This window comes from Piliocolobus tephrosceles, chromosome 1 (assembly GCF_002776525.5).
Source record: "Piliocolobus tephrosceles isolate RC106 chromosome 1, ASM277652v3, whole genome shotgun sequence".
NCBI lineage: Eukaryota > Metazoa > Chordata > Mammalia > Primates > Cercopithecidae > Piliocolobus > Piliocolobus tephrosceles.
The window spans coordinates 89,302,028-89,323,352 of NC_045434.1; the positions used below are offsets into that span (position 1 = coordinate 89,302,028).

Sequence of the window (21,325 nt, forward strand, 5' to 3'; positions counted from 1 at the left end):
TCCTTCCTTCCTTCCTTCCTTCCTTCCTTCCTTCCTTCCTTCCTTCCCTCCCTCCCTCCCTTCCTCCTTCCCTCCTTCCTTCCTTCCTTTGCGCAATCTTGGCTCACTGCAACGTCCACCTCCAAGGTTCAAGCAGTTCTTCTGCCTCAGCCCCCCAAGTAGCTGGGATTACAGGCATGTGCCACCACGCCCGGCTAATTTTGTATTTTTAGTAGAGATGGGGTTTCTCCATGTTGTCCAAGCTTGTCTTGAACTCCTGACCTCAGGTGATCTGCCCACCTCAGCCTCCCAAACTGCTGGGATTACAGGCGTGAGCCACTGTGCGCAGCCCATATTTGCCATTTCTGATGCACTTTATTCGTTTGTGTAAATCTAGTTTCTGTCTGGCATTAGATTCCCTCTGCTTGAAGAACTTGCATTAATATTTCTTGCATTAAGAGTGCAGGTCTTTTGGCAATGAATTCTCTTAGCTTTTGTTGATGTGAAAAAGTCTTCGTTTCTCCTTTATGTTTGAAAGATTTTTTCAGGGTATAGAATTCTGGGTGGCTTCTTTCTTTTCTTTTTTCTTTTTTTCCTTTTTTTTTTGAGATAGAGTCTTGCTCTGTTGCCCAGGCTGGAGTGCAGTGGCGCAATCTTGGCTCACTGCAGCCTCTGCCTCCCGGGTTCAAGCAATTATCTGCCTCAGCCTCCCGAGTAGCTGGGATTACAGGCGACCGCCACCATGCCCAGCTAATTTTTGCATTTTTAGTAGAGACGGCGTTTCACCATGTTGGCCAGGCTGGTCTTGAACTCCTGACCTTGTGATCTTCCTGCCTTGGCCTCCCAAAGTGCTGAGATTACAGACGTGAGTCACCGTGCCTGGCCGATTTTTTAAATTTTTATTTACTTACTTTTTTAAAGTACCAAAAGAAAAAAACAATCACTCCATTGTAATTCCAGCACTTTGGGAGGCTGAGGCAGCAAGATTGCTTGAGGCCAGGAGCTTGAGATCACCCTGAGCAACATACTGAGACTCTGTCTCTGCAAAAAATGAAAAAATAGCTGGGCGTGGTGACACAATCCCTGTAGTCCCAGTTACTTGGGAGGCTGAGGCAGGAGGATCACTTCAACCCAGAAGGTTGAGGCTGCAGTGAGCTTTGGTCATGCCATTCCACTCCAGCCTGGGAGACAGAGCGAGATCCTGTCCCAATTTGAAACAAAAATCACTCCAGTCTTCTGGGCTCTGTTGCCCAGGCTGGAGTGCAGTGGCGTGATCTCGGCTTACTGCAACCGCCGCCTCCGAAGTTCAAGAGATTCCCCTGCCTTAGCCTCCCGAGTAGCTGGGACTATAGGCAACCACTACCACGCCTGGTTAATTTTTGTATTTTTTTTTTAGTAGAGACGGCAGTTCACCATATTGGCCAGGCTGGTCTTGAACTCCTGACCTTCTGATCCGCCCGCCTTGACCTCCCCAAGTGCTGGGATTACAGGCGTGAGCCACTGCGCCCAGCCCATGCCTTTTATTTCTATCACTTGCATTTGATATTTGCTTGTAATTTTCACACCTGCTGAAATTCTCCATCTGTTCATACATGTTTTCCACCTTTTCCTTTTGCATGAGGTCTTTAGCATTGTTAATCACTGTTATTCTAATAATATACTGCCTGATAATTTCAACATCTGGGTCATCTCTGAGACTGTTTTATCTCTTGCCATAATGTTGGGTTTCTCTTTTTTTTTTTGAGATGGAGTTTTGCTCTTGTTGCCCAGGTTGAAGTACAATGGCTCGATCTCGGCCCACCACAACCTCTGCCTCCCAGGTTCAAGCGATTCTCCTGCCTCAGCCTCCCAAGTAGCTGGGATTACAGGCATGTGCCACCATGCCTGGCTAATTTTGTATTTTTAGTAGAGATGGGGTTTCTCCATGTTGGTCAAGCTGGTCTTGAACTCCTGACCTCAGGTGATCACCCACCTCGGCCTCCCAAAGTGCTGAGATTACAGGTGTAAGCCACCACACCCAGCCTGTTTTTTGTTTGTTTTTTTGTTTTTGCATTTTTGTCCTGTAATATTTAACTGAATGTCAGGCATCAAATGTAGAATAATAGTAGAGATGACTGAAGTAAATAGTGTTTGAACTTGGAAATGGGCAATGCTCTTCTGTTAGGGAATTTAGTCAGTTAAGCTGGGCTTGGATTTTGTTATAGCTATCATTACCTTTACTGTGCCATAGGCCTTAAGTTTCTCTAGCAATGGGTTGCTATTGCCTTGTGCTTAGAGTGAGGGCTAGGGTTCTGGAGGTTTTAAAATATTTATTTATTTATTTATTTATTTATTTATTTATTTATTTATTGAGACAAACTCCTTCTGTCTCTCAGACTGGAGTGCAGTTGCACAATAATGGCTCTCTGCAGCCTTGACTTCCTGGCTTAAGCATTCCTCCAGCCTCAGCCTACCAAGTAGCTGGGACCACAAGCACACGTCATCACATCTGGCTGATTTTTTTTTACTTTTTGTAGAGACAGAGTCCCACCATTTTGCCCAGGCTAGTCTCAAAATCCTGGGCTCAAGTGATCCTCCTGCCTTGGCCTCCCAAAGTGCTGGGATTATAGACAAGAGCCACTGTGCCCAGCCTGGAGGGGTGTTGTTTTTTTAGACAGAGTCTTGCTCTGTCACCAGGCTGGAGTGCAATGGCGCAATCTCAGCTCTCTGCAACCTCTACCTCCCGGGTTCAAGTGATTCTCCTCCTTCACTCTCTCGAGTAGTTGGGACTACAGGCCTGCACCACTACGCCTAGCTAATTTTTGTAATTTTAGTAGAGTGGGGTTTCAGCATGTTGGCCAGGATAGTCTCGATCTCTTGACCTCGTGATCCGCCTGTCTTGGCCTTCCAAAGTGCTGGGATTACAGGTGTAAGCTATGGTGCCCAGCCGGCCCTGGAGGGTTTTTTTGTCCTCAGACTTTCAGCCACCTGTGCATACCAGTACCACAGAGAAGTTGTCTCTTTGCATTCTTACCCCTCTGCTACTGGTAGACTGCTCTTGCTTTTTACTTGGGCCTAGACTCATGGTAGAGGTAGGTGTTGTGTAGTTCACCCTTAGGCTTAGGCAGAGTCTGTGTCTCTGTGTCCTAATTCTTTTGCCCTTCCTTCTTATTTTAGCCAAACTTGGCCTTGTATCTGTGGTTAGTCTTGGGAAAGAGTTTCCTGTCCCTCCCTCAGCTATAGCAGACCTCTGCTTGGTAATAGTGGAGGAACCTGGGCCTAATATGGTTTCTTGCCTCTCCCCACGGGTATAGAGTATTTTAGTTTTACTCCTTCCCCAGAAGAAGTGGATCTGTGCCTGTGCACTCTGAATGAGAGGATTTACTGCCTGTCTTAGCCTGTTTTTGCTGCTGTAATAGAATAACACAGATTGTAGGTAATTTATAAAGAAAAGAGATTATTTGGCTCACAGTTCTAGAGCCTGGGAAGTCTAATATCAAGGGGCCACATCTGGTGAAGACCTTTTTGTTGTGTTATAACATGGAGGAAGGCATTCCCAGGTAAGGAAGTGCATGTGAGACAGAGAGAAAAGGGGGCCCAAACTCCTGAGATAAATAACCCACTGTCTCACTGCCTCAATCATGACATTAATCATGAGAGTTTTGCCATTACCTCTTTTTTTTTTTTTTTTTGAGACGCGGTCTTGCTCTGTCACCCAGGCTGGAGTGCAGTGGCGGGATCTCAGCTCACTGCAAGCTCCACTTCCCGGGTTCCCGCCATTCTCCTGCCTTAGCCTCCTGAGTAGCTGGGACTACAGGTGCCTGCAACCACACCCGGCTAATTTTTTTTGTATTTTTAGTAGAGACGGGGTTTCACCGTGTTAACCAGGATGGTCTCGATCTCCTGACCTCGTGATCCACCCGCCTCGGCCTCCCAAAGTGGAGAGTTTTGCCATTACCTCTTAAAGACCCCACTTCTTAATACACTTCTTAATCTCTCTTCTTAATAGCTGCTTAGTGTCCTTATCCACTGATTCCTTTGTGTTGGTAATTTCTGAGCCTGTTTCTACTGACTAATTTTTATCCTGGTCATAGGTCAAATTTTCATGCTTTTTTATATGTCTAGTAATTTTTGATAGGATATTGTATATTGTGAATGCAGTGTTATTGGGTTGCTAGATTTTGTTATATTTCTTTAAAGAGTGTTGGATTTTTTTTTTTTTTTTTCCTGGCATACAGTTAAGCTACCTAAAGATTACTTTGGTCCTTTTTAGCTTTGTTTTCAAGCTCTTTTTGAGTAGTTTAGAGTACCTTTTACTCTAGAACCAGTTTGGCTCCACTCCTAAAGCATGGTCTTTTTGAGTTCCCTTCTGAATTCCATGCAGATTTAGGGAGGTCTCTTTATTCTGGCTGGAGGGAAGTTGAATGATTCTGTAAACTGCCTGAACCCTGGGAATTGTTTATTTGCCACTCCCGGCTTATAATAGTTTTTTCCTTAGATTGTTATTCAGTCAAAATTCAAGGGAACTTAATACAGATTTCTGGAGCTGTCTTGCTTTAGCTCCCTCGTACATGCTTAGTCCTGCAAATTCTAGCTGCTTTGGCCTCCTTGAACTTCAGTCTCTGTTTATTCAACTCAGTGAAGTTGCCAAACTCTGTTTGGGTACCCCTCCCTGAGCTGCAGTTTAGGAGTTACCTCTAGGCAGAAAGCTGAGATGATGTTAGGGCTCACCGGCTCATCTTGTTTGCTTCCCTTTTCTCAGGGATCACAATTCTTAGCTGCCTATTGTCCAGTGTCTGAAAATAGTTGTTGCCTATATTGTGCCCAGTTTTCTGGTTGTATTTAATGGGAGGTTAATTACCACCTGGAAGTCCACAGCTTGTTCTGTAAATGGAGAATATTTTTATTTAGGGATAATTTGATTAAAAATTGATTTTAAATATTTTTGACTTTAAAAGAAATACCAGTGGAACTTTACTTCATATTATATAGAGGAATAAGTTCCAGATGGATTAAGGACTTAAATGACAAAACAAAAAATTAAAAGCTCTTAGTAAAAATATTCACAAAAATATTGGTGAATAGCTTATTGATCTTGGGAATAGAAAAAGTTTCTTAAGACACAAAAAGTGTTGGTTATAAAAAGATTGATAAATTGGACTATTTCTAGAATTTAAAAAACCTTAAATAGAGTGAAAAGACCAATGACAGGCCAGGTGCAGTGGCTTATGCCTGTAATCCCAGCACTTTGGGAGGCCAAGGCGGGCGGATCACGAGGTCAAGAGATCAAGACCATCCTGGCTAACACGGTGAAACCCCGTCTCTACTAAAAATACAAAAAAATTAGCCGGCCATGGTGGTGGGTATCTGGAGTCCCAGCTACTTGGGAGGCAGAGGCAGGAGAATGGTGTGAACCTGGGGGCGGAGCTTGCAGTGAGCAGACATCGTGCCACTGCACTCCAGCCTGGGCGACAGAGCGAGACTCCGTCTCAAAAAAAAAAAAAAAAAAAAAAAGAAAAAAAGACCAGTGACAAACTGGAAGAAGATATTCACAATACACACAAATGAAACACTGTGTCAATATATAAAGAACTCCATAAATCAATAAGAAAAGCAAAAAAACTTAATATGAAGGTAAGCAAAACGCATGAGTAGGTACTTTACAAAAAATGACACTCACATGGTCAATAAGTATATGAAGAGTTATTCAACATCATTAGTAATTAGAGAAATGTAAATTAGGATCACAGTAAGAAATCTTTTCACACCAATTCCATTGGCAAAATTAAGAGGATCTTTTTATATATTGCTGAAAGAGAATAAATTGGTACAACCACTTTAGCTTATATTTTGGCATTATCTCCTGAGGTTGAATATGCATATAACTCTGCAGTTCACTTAGGGTTATACTCAGAAGAATATCTTTTGCATGTACATCAGGAGGCATTTATACAAATGTTAACAGCAGCATTGTTCACAGTAACTAAAATCCAGAAACAACCCGAGTGCTCATGAGTGGGAGAACAGATTGAAAACAAACGAGCAACTATGATATATTCACACAACAAAATGCTGTATGCAGCAGAGTATACCACAAAGACATGTAATGTTGTGATGAGACTGTAGTATAATATTAAGTGAAAAAAATAAATCCTTTAAAGTCTCATCTTGATACTCTATTTTTATAAAACCAAAATACCTTTAAAATTAAAATATAAAAATTGAAGGATTATATATAAATGCAAAAAAATATAAAAAGAAAAGCAAGGGAATCATGAACATGGTTGGATATGGTAACTTTTTGGGGTCAGAGAAACAGGGATATAGGGATGTGGGATAGAGGAGGCAGAGACTATATGGCTTGAATTAAATTATTTTCAAGGTCTTAGCTTTTATTTTGCTTTTCACATTATCTGTTTACTAACAAAAATTCCACTGTTGCTTAAATCACTTGGTTTTTTTGAGACAGTGTCTCCTTCTGTTGTCCAGGCTGGAGTGTAGTGGCAGGATCGTGGTTCACTGCTTCCTCTGCCTCCTGGATTCAAACAATCCTCCCACCTTAGCCTCCTGGGACTACAGGCACATGCCACCATGCCCAGCTACATTTTTGTATTTTTTTGTAGAGACAGGGTTTTGCCATGCTGCCCAGGCTGGTCTCAAACTCTTGGACTCGAGCAATCTGCCCGCCTGTCAGCCTCCCAAAGTGCGCTGGAATTACAGACGTGAGCCACCATGCCCAGGCCGCTTAAGTCATTTTTTAGGCCTTTTCTTTGGAATCAACTTTAGAGCCAGTTTAGGCCACACACAAGTATCAGTTACATTGCTTTATAATCAACCCTAGGTTTTCAGCTCCTTTCAAATTTGCTTGCTTATTCACTCACTATATTTACCACATTGGCTTCAAATGACTTTTAACTTTCTAAAAGTAAAATCCACCCTTAAAAACTGGTAATTGCCTTTGAAGTTATTTAAAAGTATGCTAGAGGTCATTCTAATAGCAAAAATAAGATCACCCTCCTCCTACTGGGTGCGGTGGTTCGAGGTAGGTGGATCACCTGAGGTCAAGAGGTCGACACCAGCCTGGCCAACATGGTGAAACCCCTTCTCTACTAAAAATACAAAAATTGACCAGGTGTGGTGGCGGATGCCTGTAATCCCAACTATTCAGGAGGCTAAGGCAGGAGAATCGCTTGAACCCAGGAGGCGGAGGTTACAGTGAGCCGAGATCATGCCACTGCACTCCAGCCCGGGCAACACAGTGAGACTCCATCTCAAAAAAACCCCAAAACACAAAAAGAAGATCATGCTCCTTTTGAAAAGGGGATAGTCCTTTTTTATACATACAACTTTATACATGTTTGTTGAAAGTAAGTCTTACTTTAAAGTGACCTTGAATATAGTTTTTGTTAAATGCATAGTAGAATGCATCTAACCAATATCATCTAAGCGTGACAAGATGATTCTGTGATTTAATTTGTATTAAGTATGCTTTTCTTTTGTTCTTCTCCTTCACTAGGTATATAACGTTTACATGGCAGGGAGGCAGCTGTGTTCTAAGCGGTACCGGGAATTTGCTATCCTGCACCAGAACCTGAAGAGAGAGTTTGCCAACTTTACATTTCCCCGACTCCCAGGGAAGTGGCCATTTTCATTATCAGAACAACAATTAGATGCCCGACGTCGGGGACTGGAAGAATATCTAGAAAAAGGTAATCCAAACCATCAAACTCTACTATATTGAGTAGACGTAGGTTCTAGATATGCAGCTTCTAAACTGCATAGCTGAACTTCCGGAAACTCAATAGTGAATGTAAGTCAGGTTTCTGACTAAGTATTGAACGATCTGAACTTTGAAGGCAAAACTGAAATGTCCAGTACAGTGATCAGTAGCCTGTTTTCATTGGTTTGTTTAATGCTTAACAACAACAGAAAAATGAATGTTTAGTTTTTGATGCATTTGGTGATGCCTAATGGACATTTTTTTTTTTTTTTAGACGGGGTCTTGCTCTATCACCAGGCTGGAGTGCAGTGGCACGATGTCGGCTCACTGCATCCTCCGCCTCCTGGGTTCAAGCGATTCTCCTGCCTCAGCCTCCTGAGTAGCTGGGACTATAGGCACACGCCACCACACCCAGCTAATTTTTATATTTTTAGTGGAGACGGGGTTTCACCATGTTGACCAGGATGGTCTCGATATCTTGACCTCGTGATCCATCTGCCTCTGTCTCCCAAAGTGCTGGGATTACATGGACCTTTATTTTTGGGTTATATTATCTGCCAGCAAACACATATAGACTCAGCAATATGCTGAATTGATTTGGGAACTAAGTGGGCAATATTAAGACATTTTTAATATTTAAGACATTTTATTTTTAAATGATTCTTGGCTTACTGGTGTATCCTACCTGAAAACTTTATTCATTTTACAGGTATTCATAGATAGGTTTGCTGAGTTGTAGGTAATCTAGAGTGCCCTTGTTCTAAGCAGGCTAAACGTAGATACTAATACTTCTGTATTGAATTTTTTGTTTTTTTTTTGTTTTGAGACAGAATCTTACTCTGTTGCCCAGGCTAGAGTGCAGTGGCATGATCTTGGCTCACTGCAACCTCTACCTCCCAGGTTCAAGCGATTCTCCTGCCTCGGCCTCCCAAGTAGCTGGGACTACAGAAGCGCACCACCATGCCCGGCTCATTTTTTTTTTTTAGTAGAGACGGGATTTCCCCATGTTGGCCAAGCTGGTGTCAAACTCCTAACCTCAGGCGATCTGCCCACCTTGGCCTCCCAAAGTCCTGGGATTACAGGCATGAACCACTGCACCTGGCCCTGTATTGAAATGTACTTGTTATCTCTGTGCCTCCAAATGATACATCAGGAGTCTGTGGATGTGGATGATGAAACATTTGTCTAGATAAAGGCAGGGAAATGACACAGATCTCTTCAATAAGATAGCTCATCTTGTGGCTCAGGGAAGAGACCTTTCCTTGCTACATTATAGAGTTGCATTATTTCGTAGCTGTTCAGTAGGTTTTTCTCTAAAATACTAGTTCGGGGCCAGGCGCGGTGGCTCAAGCCTGTAATCCCAGCACTTTGGGAGGCCGAGACGGGTGGATCACGAGGTCAGGAGATCGAGACCATCCTGGCTAATAAGGTGAAACCCTGTCTCTACTTAAAAATACAAAAAAATAGCCAGGCGACGAGGCGGGCGCCTGTAGTCCCAGCTACTCGGGAGGCTGAGGCAGGAGAATGGCGTAAACCCGGGAGGCGGAGCTTGTAGTGAGCTGAGATCTGGCCACTGCACTCCAGCCTGGGTGGCAGAGCAAGACTCCGTCTCAAAAAAAATAAAATAAAATAAAATAAAATAAAATAAAATAAAATAAAATAAAATAAAATAAAATACTAGTTTATAGAATAACAGTCTTACATGATATTTAGTCATTCTGTTTCCTTGTAACTAACTGACCTAGTTGAATCTTTTAAAAACTTTTGTAGGGAGCCTTAGTCATGAAGAGAAACCATTTTCCCCATAGAAGGTAATGGAACTTCCTTACCTGTTTTTAGCTTTTTCTAACAGGGACTGGCCTCTCTGAACAAAGCCCTTGGGAAATGAGAAAGGGTACAATTTTTAAAAATCAAATGAAGTAAAGTCACCAGTTTAATTTACCATTCTCATGAGAGTGTCAGGAAATTAACTTTCTTAAATTTAGAGGATTAGCTACCTACCTTACCTGCCTGCTTGCTTTCCTATCTCACCCATCCCCAGCCAGCTTTTTTTTTTTTTTTTTTTTTTTTTTTTGGTTGTTGTTTTGAAGCTAAAGTCAGTAAGGTGAAATGATGTGAATTCTTAATTACCTACCCTAGTTTTCCCAAAATGGCTTTTAATTTTTGTGGTTCTCTGACTGGCCTGTTTTTAGGCCAAATAAATATTTTTCCTTTAGTATTTCAATTTTATATTTGGTTTATTCCTGATTAATCTTCGCTTACCACTGCCTCTTTACCCCATGTTCTGTTGTTCTAGCTTGTTAATAGGTCACACAAGACTGCAAAGTTATATTTACTGAACTTTTATTTCTCTTTTCTGGTTATGTTTAATATTTTTAGCGAGCTGCATCTTTATATTTTCTATTATTTCTTTGTTCTGATCATATTTAGATGAATGTTTGTCACGCCTTAAAATCTTGTATGCCAGGCATGGTGTGCTGCCTCATTATTGCCTGCTATTGATGATTTAAACTTAAACTTTGATATGTCTTTGACTTTATATTCTTGATTTTAAGGCCTTATGCCAGATTTTATCTTTATTTTCTACAGTGTGTTCAATACGAGTAATTGGTGAGAGTGACATCATGCAGGAATTCCTGTCAGAATCCGATGAGGTAGGTGAATATCTCCTTTAGTGATTATTTTCCTCTTGGCTCCTTGTGGGGGAAAATAAGTTAAAGGTATTGATTATGGGTTAATTTTCCATAAGCTCTCCAAAGGACTCTATTTTTTCTACTTCCATTTTATATGTATCCTACTTATCTATCCTTTAAGACCGAGGTCCACTTTCTCTTTGAAGTGCCAAGTCCACTTTCTCTTTGAAGCCATCCCTGATGAGTTTTCATCAATTTTTCATTCCACCAAAAGCTTTTGCAATTAGTTCCATTCAATGATCAGTTGTTGCTGTCTCCTTCTCTAATTTTTGTACATGTAATCAGATTGTCGCTTTATATTTTTAGCTTACAAGAGTGTGAGCTACCTGTAGGTAAGAGCTAAATCTTGACCATCTTTATATTCCCAGTTCCTTACCACAGCGTCAAGCATTTTGTAGGTGCTTAATAAATATTAATTGAATAGAAGAGTGAATATTTAATGCTAATATAGTAATGTGTTATCCACTACTTATTTTATACGTATATGCCTTGTTTTCCCAACTAGAATGTAAATTTCTTATAGTCAAGGGCTTACAATAAAGCAATGCTTATGATTGTTTTAGGCAATGAATAGTACTTTTTAAAAAGTGGTACTTTTTTAAAAGGTCAAAAATTACAAGGTTAGAGGAATGTGTTAATCAACAAAAGCAGTGTGTTAATCATCAAAAGCAGTAAGAGGAGAGTAAGAATTGTTTACCTTTTGCTAGAAGAAAATTGGGCATCAGGCTAACTTTGAAAGGAAAAATGGATGAGACTCAGGTATCCATTTTTTCTTTTAACAATCTCCTAGTTATTTCAGGGTTCAGAAAGAAACTTAGTATATCTCTTGATCCAGTCTATATGCCTGACCATTAATACCAGAGAATATACATCAGAACTACTGCTTTCGGTTATCTTCTCCTCTCATTTGTGGATTCTGAATGGGGAGACGGAAGCGAATCAAAAATCTCATCTGTGTTTGACCTAGACTGTTTCACGCAAGTTTCCTGTTTTGAAATGTGAACACGTTGGCTTCAACATGTTTCTTTCCTTCCTGCTTATCTTAAAGGTTAACTTCTGCTGCAGCCCTGAAGTCAGCTTTATGACTCGTAAATGTATTGACTTTTTTCCCGTTCTCATTGGAACTCACTTACTCTCTACCACGTTTTAGGTTGTTGTCTAGCTAGCTTGTTACAGGGAGAGTGAAGATATACTGGGCCATAAATTCTGTCTCTATGTCTTTTCCCCCAGAACTACAATGGTGTGTCTGACGTAGAGCTGAGAGTAGCATTACCAGATGGAACAACGGTTACAGTCAGGGTTAAAAAGAACAGTACTACAGACCAAGTATATCAGGTAAATTAAATGAACACATAGACTGGACATTGGATGATGTGAAGCTAAGGAAGATAGATTAAATGAGTCAATAAAGTGCTTAGGGTGTCTGGCACATAATCAGTTTATTAAATGTTAGCTACTATTGTTATTATTAATGTGAAAGTACTTTGCCCTCGCTTAAAAGAAAGGTAATGGTAAATATCCCAGGTTGTAGTAGTTGTGATTAACCCCTCTTTTTTGGAGATGGAGTGTTGCTCTGTCACCCAGGCTGGAGTGCAATGGCGTGATCTCAGCTCACTGCAACCTCTGCCTCCGGGGTTCAAGCGATTCTCCTGTCTCAGCCTCCTGAGTAGCTGGGACTACAGGCGCCCACCACTACGCCCGGCTAATTTTTGTATTTTTAGTAGAGACATGGTCTCACCATGTTGGCCAGGATGGTCTTGATCTCCTGACCTCGTGAGCCGCCTGCCTCGGCCTCCCAAAGTGCTGGGATTACAGCAACCCCTCCTTTTTTGATTGTAAAAAAACTATAACACACATGAAAACAGAATAGTATAATGAATCTCCATATAGTAATCATTTATATTTAATAATTATCAAGATTTTGCCACATTTGCCTTATGTATATCTTTTTTCTTTTCCTTTAAGTATTTAAAAGCAAATCCCATATTATTGGACCTGTATGTACTTCAGTATGCATCTTCTTACAAAACCACAGTGCCATTATCAAACCTTAAAAATTAGCACTATTGCCTTGGTATTGCCTAATAACTACTCCATAGTCACATTTTCCCAATTGTCTAAAAATGATTTTTTTACATTTGGTTTGTTAAAATCTGAATCTAAACAAGGTCCTTAGATCACATTTGATTTTTATGTTTGTTTTAATATAGGACAGTCCCCACTTCTCCCCATTTTTTTTTCATGCCATTGTTTTGTTGCAGAAATGGGTCAGTGCCCTGTGGAATGACCCGCATTCTGAAGGTGTCTGTTTGTTTTCTGGTGGTGTCATTTGATATATCCTTCTATGTCTCTGTATTTTCTATACATGGAAGTTTGCTCTATAGGCTCAATTAGATTCAGGTTCTGCTTTTTTGATAATACTTCATAGTTGGTCCTTTATACTTTATATTGCTTCTCAACAACAAGTACACAATACTGGGTTATCCCATTTTAGTGGTACTAAGGTTAACCAGTAGGTTTAGGTGGTGAAATCTGATCTTTTCATTGTAAAATTCACCACTGATCTTTCATCAAATGAATCTATCCATTGATGATTATTGCGTTAACCAGTGATTTCATTAAAGGTTACAAAGTGCTGATTTTCTAATACTCTTATTTCTTCACACCGATTAGCTAGAATTCTTCTGAAAATAACTTTTCCTTGTCAACTAACGCTACTTAATTATCTCAAAATAGATAATTTCCCACAGTTTGTGGGAAAGACAGGATACGTATTTAAGCCTTTCCTTTGATTGCCGATTTTCAGAGTAAATACATAATTATATATAAATATAATTATATATATTAATAATATATAAGGTAGATTACATATTAATAGATACTTTATAATTATATAATATATTAAATAATATAATATACAAATAATATATAATTCATTATGAAATAGTATATATTATATGTAATAATTTATATAATGGGTTTTTAGATTCAATGTGATTTAATCAATAGCGTATATTATCTTTTTGATGCTCAGATTGTTCCATCTTTGGCCAATGAAAGCTCCTTCATGTCTGCTCCTTTATGCTTTTGATGCAACCTAATATTTTTATGATAGCATCCTTACTTTTTGGTACAATAAGATGTCCTGGCCTCATCTTTGTATATTTCTTACCCTAGGTATCTAGAAGAGGCCATTTCCCCATGGAGTCCTATTCTTTTAGTGAGAAACTGTATTTAGAGATCATAATCTGCGTGCTGGGTGTAATCATTGCCTGTATATGCCTTTTCATTGGCCTTTAATCCTAACTTGATCAGAATTTTCAGGGAGACAAGCAGGTTTCTGGGTACTAATGCTTACATTTCTCTTTTGTAGCAAACATTAAAACATCTATCCCCCAAACATTTATTCATCCACTGTATTTTATGGCAAAGGATATATGCAGGATCTCAGGCATTTATGAAATTATAAAATGGTAGAGAATTTCAAGAAAAGTACTATTTTTACAGCTTGCTGATCTTTTTGTTTTGTTTTGATTGCTTTTTTCCAGTGTTCCTCTAGCAAGGCTTAGGTTTTTTACATTTTCTTCCCAACCCTGTTACTGAGACTTCTAGCTATAAACTATTTTCTAAACCTTGAAAGCCTTTTAGTTTCTATCCAGTGCAGTGTAGAATGATAATTTAGAATACTTATAATGTCTAGCTCCTCTATCACATCATGGATGGACCTAGGCCTCATATGTGAGCAGATAGGAGAAGAAGGAATATAATCACATTTGGCTTACTGAGATACTAATAATCAACAGTTTTATCTTTGTTTTATCAACAAAACAACGGCATGAAAAAGAAGTACCTTGCTTATATTGAGGTTGATCTTGAAAAGAAATTTTGTTACTACTAGTTATATTTTGTTGTTGTTTGTATGTAATTGTCATTTATTTGCACACAGTTTTCCAATTTCTTTTTTATTTGTCGTGTTAGGACCTGAGTTCCTAGAGAGAATGAGTGATTCTTGTTTAATATGCCTCTATTGTCCCAGTATTTTGCTATTTTATGTAGATATTATGATGGTAATTCTTAGGAAATGGAGGTGCCTAATGATCCCAGCATGAGACATGGATCATCTAAAAAGTAAACAAAAAATTTTTGTTTAGCCAGAATATAATTGACAAACAATATTTTACGCTCTAGAATCAAATGTGTAGTTTTTTTGTGTTAATGTATTAAATGTAGGCTGAATGTGTGAAACTGGATATTTAAGCATTTGTTTTCTTTTTAAGATCTGTGCTATTAAGTACATTTCTTGTAAGTTGTGTTAAAAAAAGAATGAAGTTGTTTTAGAGAGGGAAGCTGATATTTAAGGACAGAATATTGTCAGCTTACACTGGAAGGGAGAAACTCATATTCATAGCTGTTGGGGCAGATACAGGTGTTTTTTCCCTTTTCTTTCATATATATGTATGCGTGCATGCATGTACACATACATACAAAGAAAGATAGTTATGGACCATTAATGCAATTTTTGTGAGGCCAAGATGGCAGAACCTCTCCCCTTTCCCTCCTCCACAGGCATACACCTGCCTTTTCCTACAGCATTGTCTGACTTAATTTTCTTGAAACCAATCTATCCTGTTTAACCTTAGGCTATTGCAGCAAAGGTTGGCATGGACAGTACGACAGTGAATTACTTTGCCTTATTTGAAGTGATCAATCACTCCTTTGGTGAGTACCAGTGGCTGATACTAGTTTTGTTTTCTAATACTGTCAGAAAGAAACTATTTGCTTAGAGAAGAGCTTGAAGACAAGGGGAGATCCCACTCATTAGAACTGTGTCTAACAATCAGACCAAGCATATCCCGTTAAACTTAGGTCATAAGGATGTCTGATCACTGTTGATTCTTTTTCCTCTTTTGTAAGTGTAGGTTACAACCAGCAATGAATTGGAAGATACTTTCATGAGGTTCTTTTAAATCTGAGGTTCAAAATTCATATATTCCAATGAAACAGGCTTAAAAAGATGGGATGTTCTGTTTAGCCACATGTTGTTTTAGTGTACTTTAGGATTTTTGTAAAGACTCTTAAGAGTAGCTTTCTGTTTTCAGAAGTTAGAAAGATATATGCTGGTTAAAAGCCTTGTTTTAATGCATACATTTAAGCTTCTGTGTGAATAAATTTCCTCTTCCAAGGAGGTTTTATTGCATGGTGACAGGAAATTTATATTTTATTTTACAGAAGCTAGGGATGGTGGTCACATTGGTTGCACTGAGACTACAAAGGGGAGAGAGTCTGAGGGTTTGCTCTGAATGACATAGATTTCCTACAGTTTATGGGTCTCTTCCGTATCATATAGATTTATACAGGGCCAAGGCCAGAATAGATACAGATAATATTGATTGATCAGATCTTCCTTATTCCAGAAAGGGGGAGAGTTTGGTGGATTTAGGTTGCCTTGCTATCTCAGGTCCTGGTAGAATAACTTTGATTCCCCTAAAGCAGCCATCTCCCTAATATTCTTTTTCTTCCCAACTCACAGCAGTGTAACTAGACAGATGTAAATTACGTTACAAAGGGTTACTAAGGTACCAAGACATCTGGATTCTAACCTTGTTTTTTGTCTAAGCTTTAGTTTCACTTTCTATAAAATGGAAAGTATTAAATCTATCTTTTGTAGTGTTACAAAGCCAAGTAAACATCGAGAGAGGAAGTAATCTCAGCAATTTGGGAGGCTGAGGCAGGAGGATTGCTTGAGCCCAGGAGTTTGAGACCAGCCTGGACAACATAGTGAGACTGCCATCTCTAAAAACAATTTAAAAATTAGCCAAGCATGGTGACACATGCAGGTGGTCCAAGCTGGGAGGCTGAGGTAGGAGGATCAGTTGAGCCTAGGAGGTTAAGGCTGCTGTGAGCTATGATTATGCCACAACTCTCTAGCCTGGGCAACAGAGTGAGACCCTGTCTCAAAAAAAAAAAAAAAAAAAAAAGGCAATTTAGAAATTAAAAGTGGTAGTTTTTTTTATCCTGCTTGGGTGGCTGTTAGAAAGAGGAAGTATAACATTACTCAGAAGACACTTTTCGGTTTGAGGAATACTGTAGGATTTTTGGAGGTGGGCTGGAAAAAACCTGTTGGCCTTAATAAAAGCAGTTCATTGAGAATTACCACGTGAGAGACTCTGAATGCACCAGAGCTGGGTAAGAGGAGAGGCTTGCTTTAAAGGTGTTTAGTGGACATGAGCTGTAACTAGCTAATGGATTAGATATTTTAACTAAATTTGGAGTTGGTGCTGTTTGCAGAGTTGTCATGTTAACTGATCTGTGTCTTAGTACATTTTTGTGTTGCTATAAAGAAATACCCGAGGCTGGGTAATTTGTAAAGAAAAAAGGTCTAATTGTCTCATGATTCTGCTGATTTTCAGCTGATGTCCACCAAACATCTTTAAGACTGGGTTCAAGATTGGGCATCTGGTGAGGTCCTCAGGCTGTTTTCTTCCACTCATGGTGTTTGTAGAGATCACATTAGGCCCCACCTCTAACATTGGGGATCAAATTTCAACATAAACTTTGTGCGGGGACAAATATCCAAACCACAGCACTTGTCATTCAAGTGATAGGTTTCTGTCAGCTTGAGACTTGACTGGCCATGGTCATAGCTAGAAAGGATATTTGGCTGGACAGATATGGCTGTTTTGTGCTCCCAAGGCAGAACTCCTTAATGGATTTGAGATGATGTTCTGGTTAATGATAACATAGCATTCTTGATCTGCCTTACATAGTTTGTATTAGGGAAATTTCTTATATCTTTTCACTCCAGCTTTCTGTGTTTTGTCTTTCCTTTAGTACGTAAATTGGCACCTAATGAGTTTCCTCACAAACTCTACATTCAGAATTATACATCAGCTGTGCCAGGCACCTGCTTGACCATTCGAAAGTGGCTTTTTACAACAGAAGAAGAAATCCTCTTAAATGACAATGACCTTGCTGTTACCTACTTCTTTCATCAGGTAGGTAAATTGATCTTGAAAGGCACAATTCCTTTTTATGTTTGAATATAGTTGGTACTTTGCCAATTCCCTGTGAATCCTTAGGTAAGCTGCTTTGCTCCTGGGTCTGAATTACATTCGTAAAATGTTCTCTCCCATTTCACAAAAGATAAATACGTGTAAGTTTTAGAAGTAAAGATATCCTAGAGTTTAAAAATACATATTTTAAAAATATGTATTCTAATATTTTTAAGCAACAGAAAATGAGCATTGTGGCTGTACCTGTTCAAAAATTTTCCACCAATATTATATATACATAGAGTTTAAATCATCAGATAGTTCTACACAGTTTATTGTAAAAAACAGTAGTTGCACCTGCTTATTTCCATCTCCCCCCATAGGCAACCACCTTCACCTCTTTTAGCTTTGTTTTTTATTGGTTTGTTTGTTTGTTTGTTTTTGGTATTTACTTCTGTGTCTCCATTATAACTTGGTTATATTGCTTCTACTTAATTTTTCAGATTCCAGTAGCATCTCTTAATTTCCCACTACTGAAGATGAGACCCTAGCTGTCTTTCCTCCTCCGTTCCTACCATATACTCATACCTTTTTCATCTCTCCCATCCCCTTAATATAATCAAATTATAATATTTGTTAGGTCAGTATTCAGTGTTTACAATATTATGACTCTGTAAATGGTGAAATTTACAACAGAGCCATATAATAATTACTGTCTTTACTTTTCAGTTTCTTTACAACATTTTATTTTTCCACAGCTAATTATTGCCCTCCTTTTTCTTTTTTTTTCTTTCTTTTTTTTTTTTTTTTTTTTGAGACGGAGTCTTGCTCTGTCGCCCAGGCTGGAGTGCAGTGGCCGGATCTCAGCTCACTGCAGGCTCCGCCTCCCGGGTTCACGCCATTCTCCTGCCTCAGCCTCCGGAGTAGCTGGGACTACAGGCGCCCGCCACCTCGCCCAGCTAGTTTTTTGTATTTTTAGTAGAGACGGGGTTTCACTGTGTTAGCCAGGATGGTCTCGATCTCCTGACCTCGTGATCCGCCCGTCTCGGCCTCCCAAAGTGCTGAGATTACAGGCTTGAGCCACCGCGCCCGGCCTGCCCTCCTGTTTCATTTGCTTAATTTTCCGTGTACTTATGATTAATTTAGCTCCATACTCTTCACCAGTTGTCTAAATCTCCTCTAAAGACATTCAGTTCAGACCCATCAGGTAGTTCATGAATTTCCACTTTCTGAAGAAATCTCTTGTGGAGCCTCTTCCTCTACCCCTGTGTGAAGTGGCGGCTCTGTACTCTGGTGCACAGCTGGCCTTCTGGGATAGCCCTTCACCACCACCATCTCCTGTTTCCAGTGTTAGAGTACATTGTTAGAGTATTTTGTTTTGCTTTACTCCTGTATTTTTGTAGAATACACTTTCAGAGCTGTTCCTCTTTTTATATATGTAATTTTTTATTTTTAATTTTTGTGGGTACATAGTAGGTATATATATTTTTGGAGTACATGAGATGTTTGATATAGGCATGTAGTGTGTAATAATCACATCATGGAAAATGGGGTATCCATCCCCTCAAACATTTATCTTTTGTGTTACAAACAATCCAGTTATACTCTTTTAGTAATTTTAAAATGTACAATTAAATTATTATTGACTATAGTCACTATTTTGCTGTCAAATACTAGGCCTTATTCATTAATTCTGGCTATTTTTTGTACCCATTAACCATCCCCGACTCTCCCCCAGTTCCCCACTACCCTTCCCAGAGTCTGGTAACTATCCTACTCTATCTCCATGGGTTCAATTGTTTTGAGTTCTACAGTTCACAAATAATTGAGAACATGTAATATTTGTCTTTCTGTGCCTGGCTTATTTCACTTAACGTAGTGACCTCCACTTCCATCCATGTTGTTGCAAATGACCGACTCTCATTCCTTTTTTATGGCTGAATAGTACTCCATTGTGTATAAGTACCACATTTTCTTTATCCATTCATTCATTGATGGACGCTTAGGTTGCTTCTAAATCTTGACTGTTGTGAACAGTGCTGCAGCAAACATGGGAATGTGGGTATTTCTTCAAAATACTGATTTCCTTTTTTTTGGGTATATACCCAGCAGTGGGATTGCTGGATTGTATGATGGTTCTATTTTTAGTTTTTTGAGGAACCTCCAAACTGTTCTCTGAGTGGTTGTACTAATTAACATTCCCACCAACAGTAAACACGGGTTCCCTTTTCTCCATATCCTTGCCAGTATTTGTTACTGCCTCTCTTTTGGATATAAGCCATTTTAACTAGGGCGAGATGGTATCTCATTGTAGTTTTTATGTGCATTTCTTTTTTTTCCAAATGTTGAGTTGTTTGAGCTCCTTATATATTCTGATTATTAATCCCTTGTCAGATGAGTATTTACAAATATTTTAACGCATTCTGTGGGTTGCTTTTTCACTTTGTTGATTGTTTTCTTTGCTGTGCAGCTTTTCAGCTTGACGTGATCCCATTTGTCCATTTTTGCTTTGGTTGACTGTGCTTGTGGGGTATTACTTAAGAAATCTTTGCCCAGACTGATGTCATGGAGATTTTCCCAATTTTTTCTTGTAGTAGTTTCATAGCTAGAGGATTTAGATTTAATTATTAAATCTATTTTGATGTGATTTTTGTATATGGCAAGAGTTAGGGGGCTAGTTTCATTCTTTTGCGCATGGATATCCAGTTTTCCCAGCACCATTTATTGAAGAGACTGTCTTTTCCCCAGTACATGTTCTTGGCACCTGTGTCGAAAATGAGTTAACTGTAGGTATGTGAATTTGTTTCTCAGTTCTTTATTGTGTTCCATCGGTCTGTGTGTCTGCTTTTATGCCACTACTGTGCTTTTTTTTTTTTTTTTTTACTATAAAAAAAGTTAAAAAAAAGTTTTTGTTAGTATAGTTCTGTAGTATAACTTGAATTCAGGTAATATGATTCCTCCAGTGTTGTTCTTTTTTTTTTTTTTTTCCCGAGAGACAGGGTCTCGCTTTGTCACCCAGACTGGAGTGCAGTGGCATGATCACAGCTCACTGAAGCCTTGACCTCCTAGGCACAGGCTACCCTCCTGCCTCAGCCTCCCCACTGGCTGGGGCTGTAGGCCCACGCCACCATGCCCCACTGATTTTTTAAGTTTTTTTTAGAGGCAGGGGGTCTTGCTGTGTTGCCCAGGCTGGCTTGAACTCTTGGGCTCAAGATCCTCCTGCCTTAGCCTCCTAAATTGCTGGGTTACAGATGTGTGTGCCACCACAGCCCACCCAGTTTTCTTCTTTTTCTTAGGATATCTTTGGCTATTCTGGGTCTTCGGTGGTTCCGTATAAATTTTAGGATAGTTTTTTTTTCTATTTCTGTGAAGAATGTCATTGGTATTTTGATAGGGGTTGCATTGAATTTGATAGGGGATTGCTTTGGGTAGTGTGGACATTTTAACAATATTTATTCTTCCAATCCATGAACATGGAATACTTTTTCCATTTGTTGGTGTCCTCTCTTCACCTTTCTTTCATAGTGTTTTAATTTCTTTTTCAGATTGTTCTCTGTTGGCATATAGAAATGCTACTGATTTTTGTTGTTGATTTTGTATCTTGCAACTTTACTAAATGTATTTATCAATTCTAATAGTTTTTCAGTGGAGTCTTTAGGTTTTTCCAAGTATAAGATCATATCATATGCAAACAAGGATCATTTGACTTCTTCCTTTCCAATTTGAATGCCCTTTATAACTTTTTCTTGTCTGATTGCTCTAGCTGGGACTTCTAGTACTATGTTGAATAACAGTGGTGAAAGTGGGCATCCTTGCTGTGTTTCAGGTCTTAGAGGAAAGACTTTCAGTTTCTCCCCATTCAGGATGATAGTAGCTGTGGGTCTGTCATATATAGCTTTTATTATTTTGAGGTTTCTCCTATACCCAGTTTTTTGAGGAGTTTTTATTATGAAGGGAAGTTG

General features: G+C 39.2%; 1 protein-coding gene across 4 annotated transcripts in view; it reads left to right on the forward strand.

Moving 5' to 3' along the window:
- Positions 1-21,325, forward strand: part of SNX27 (sorting nexin 27) — an 85,746-nt gene that overhangs the window by 36,274 nt on the left and 28,147 nt on the right. For 3 of the 4 annotated variants that reach the window (XM_023213730.3, XM_023213728.2, XM_023213732.3), the window contains exons 3-7: positions 7,475-7,667; positions 10,268-10,332; positions 11,602-11,706; positions 15,012-15,090; positions 17,203-17,366. In XM_023213730.3, coding sequence (XP_023069498.1) covers positions 7,475-7,667; positions 10,268-10,332; positions 11,602-11,706; positions 15,012-15,090; positions 17,203-17,366 — 606 coding nt within the window. The remainder of the gene's footprint in view (positions 1-7,474; positions 7,668-10,267; positions 10,333-11,601; positions 11,707-15,011; positions 15,091-17,202; positions 17,367-21,325) is intronic. The other variant, XM_023213731.2, reaches the window with a different exon arrangement.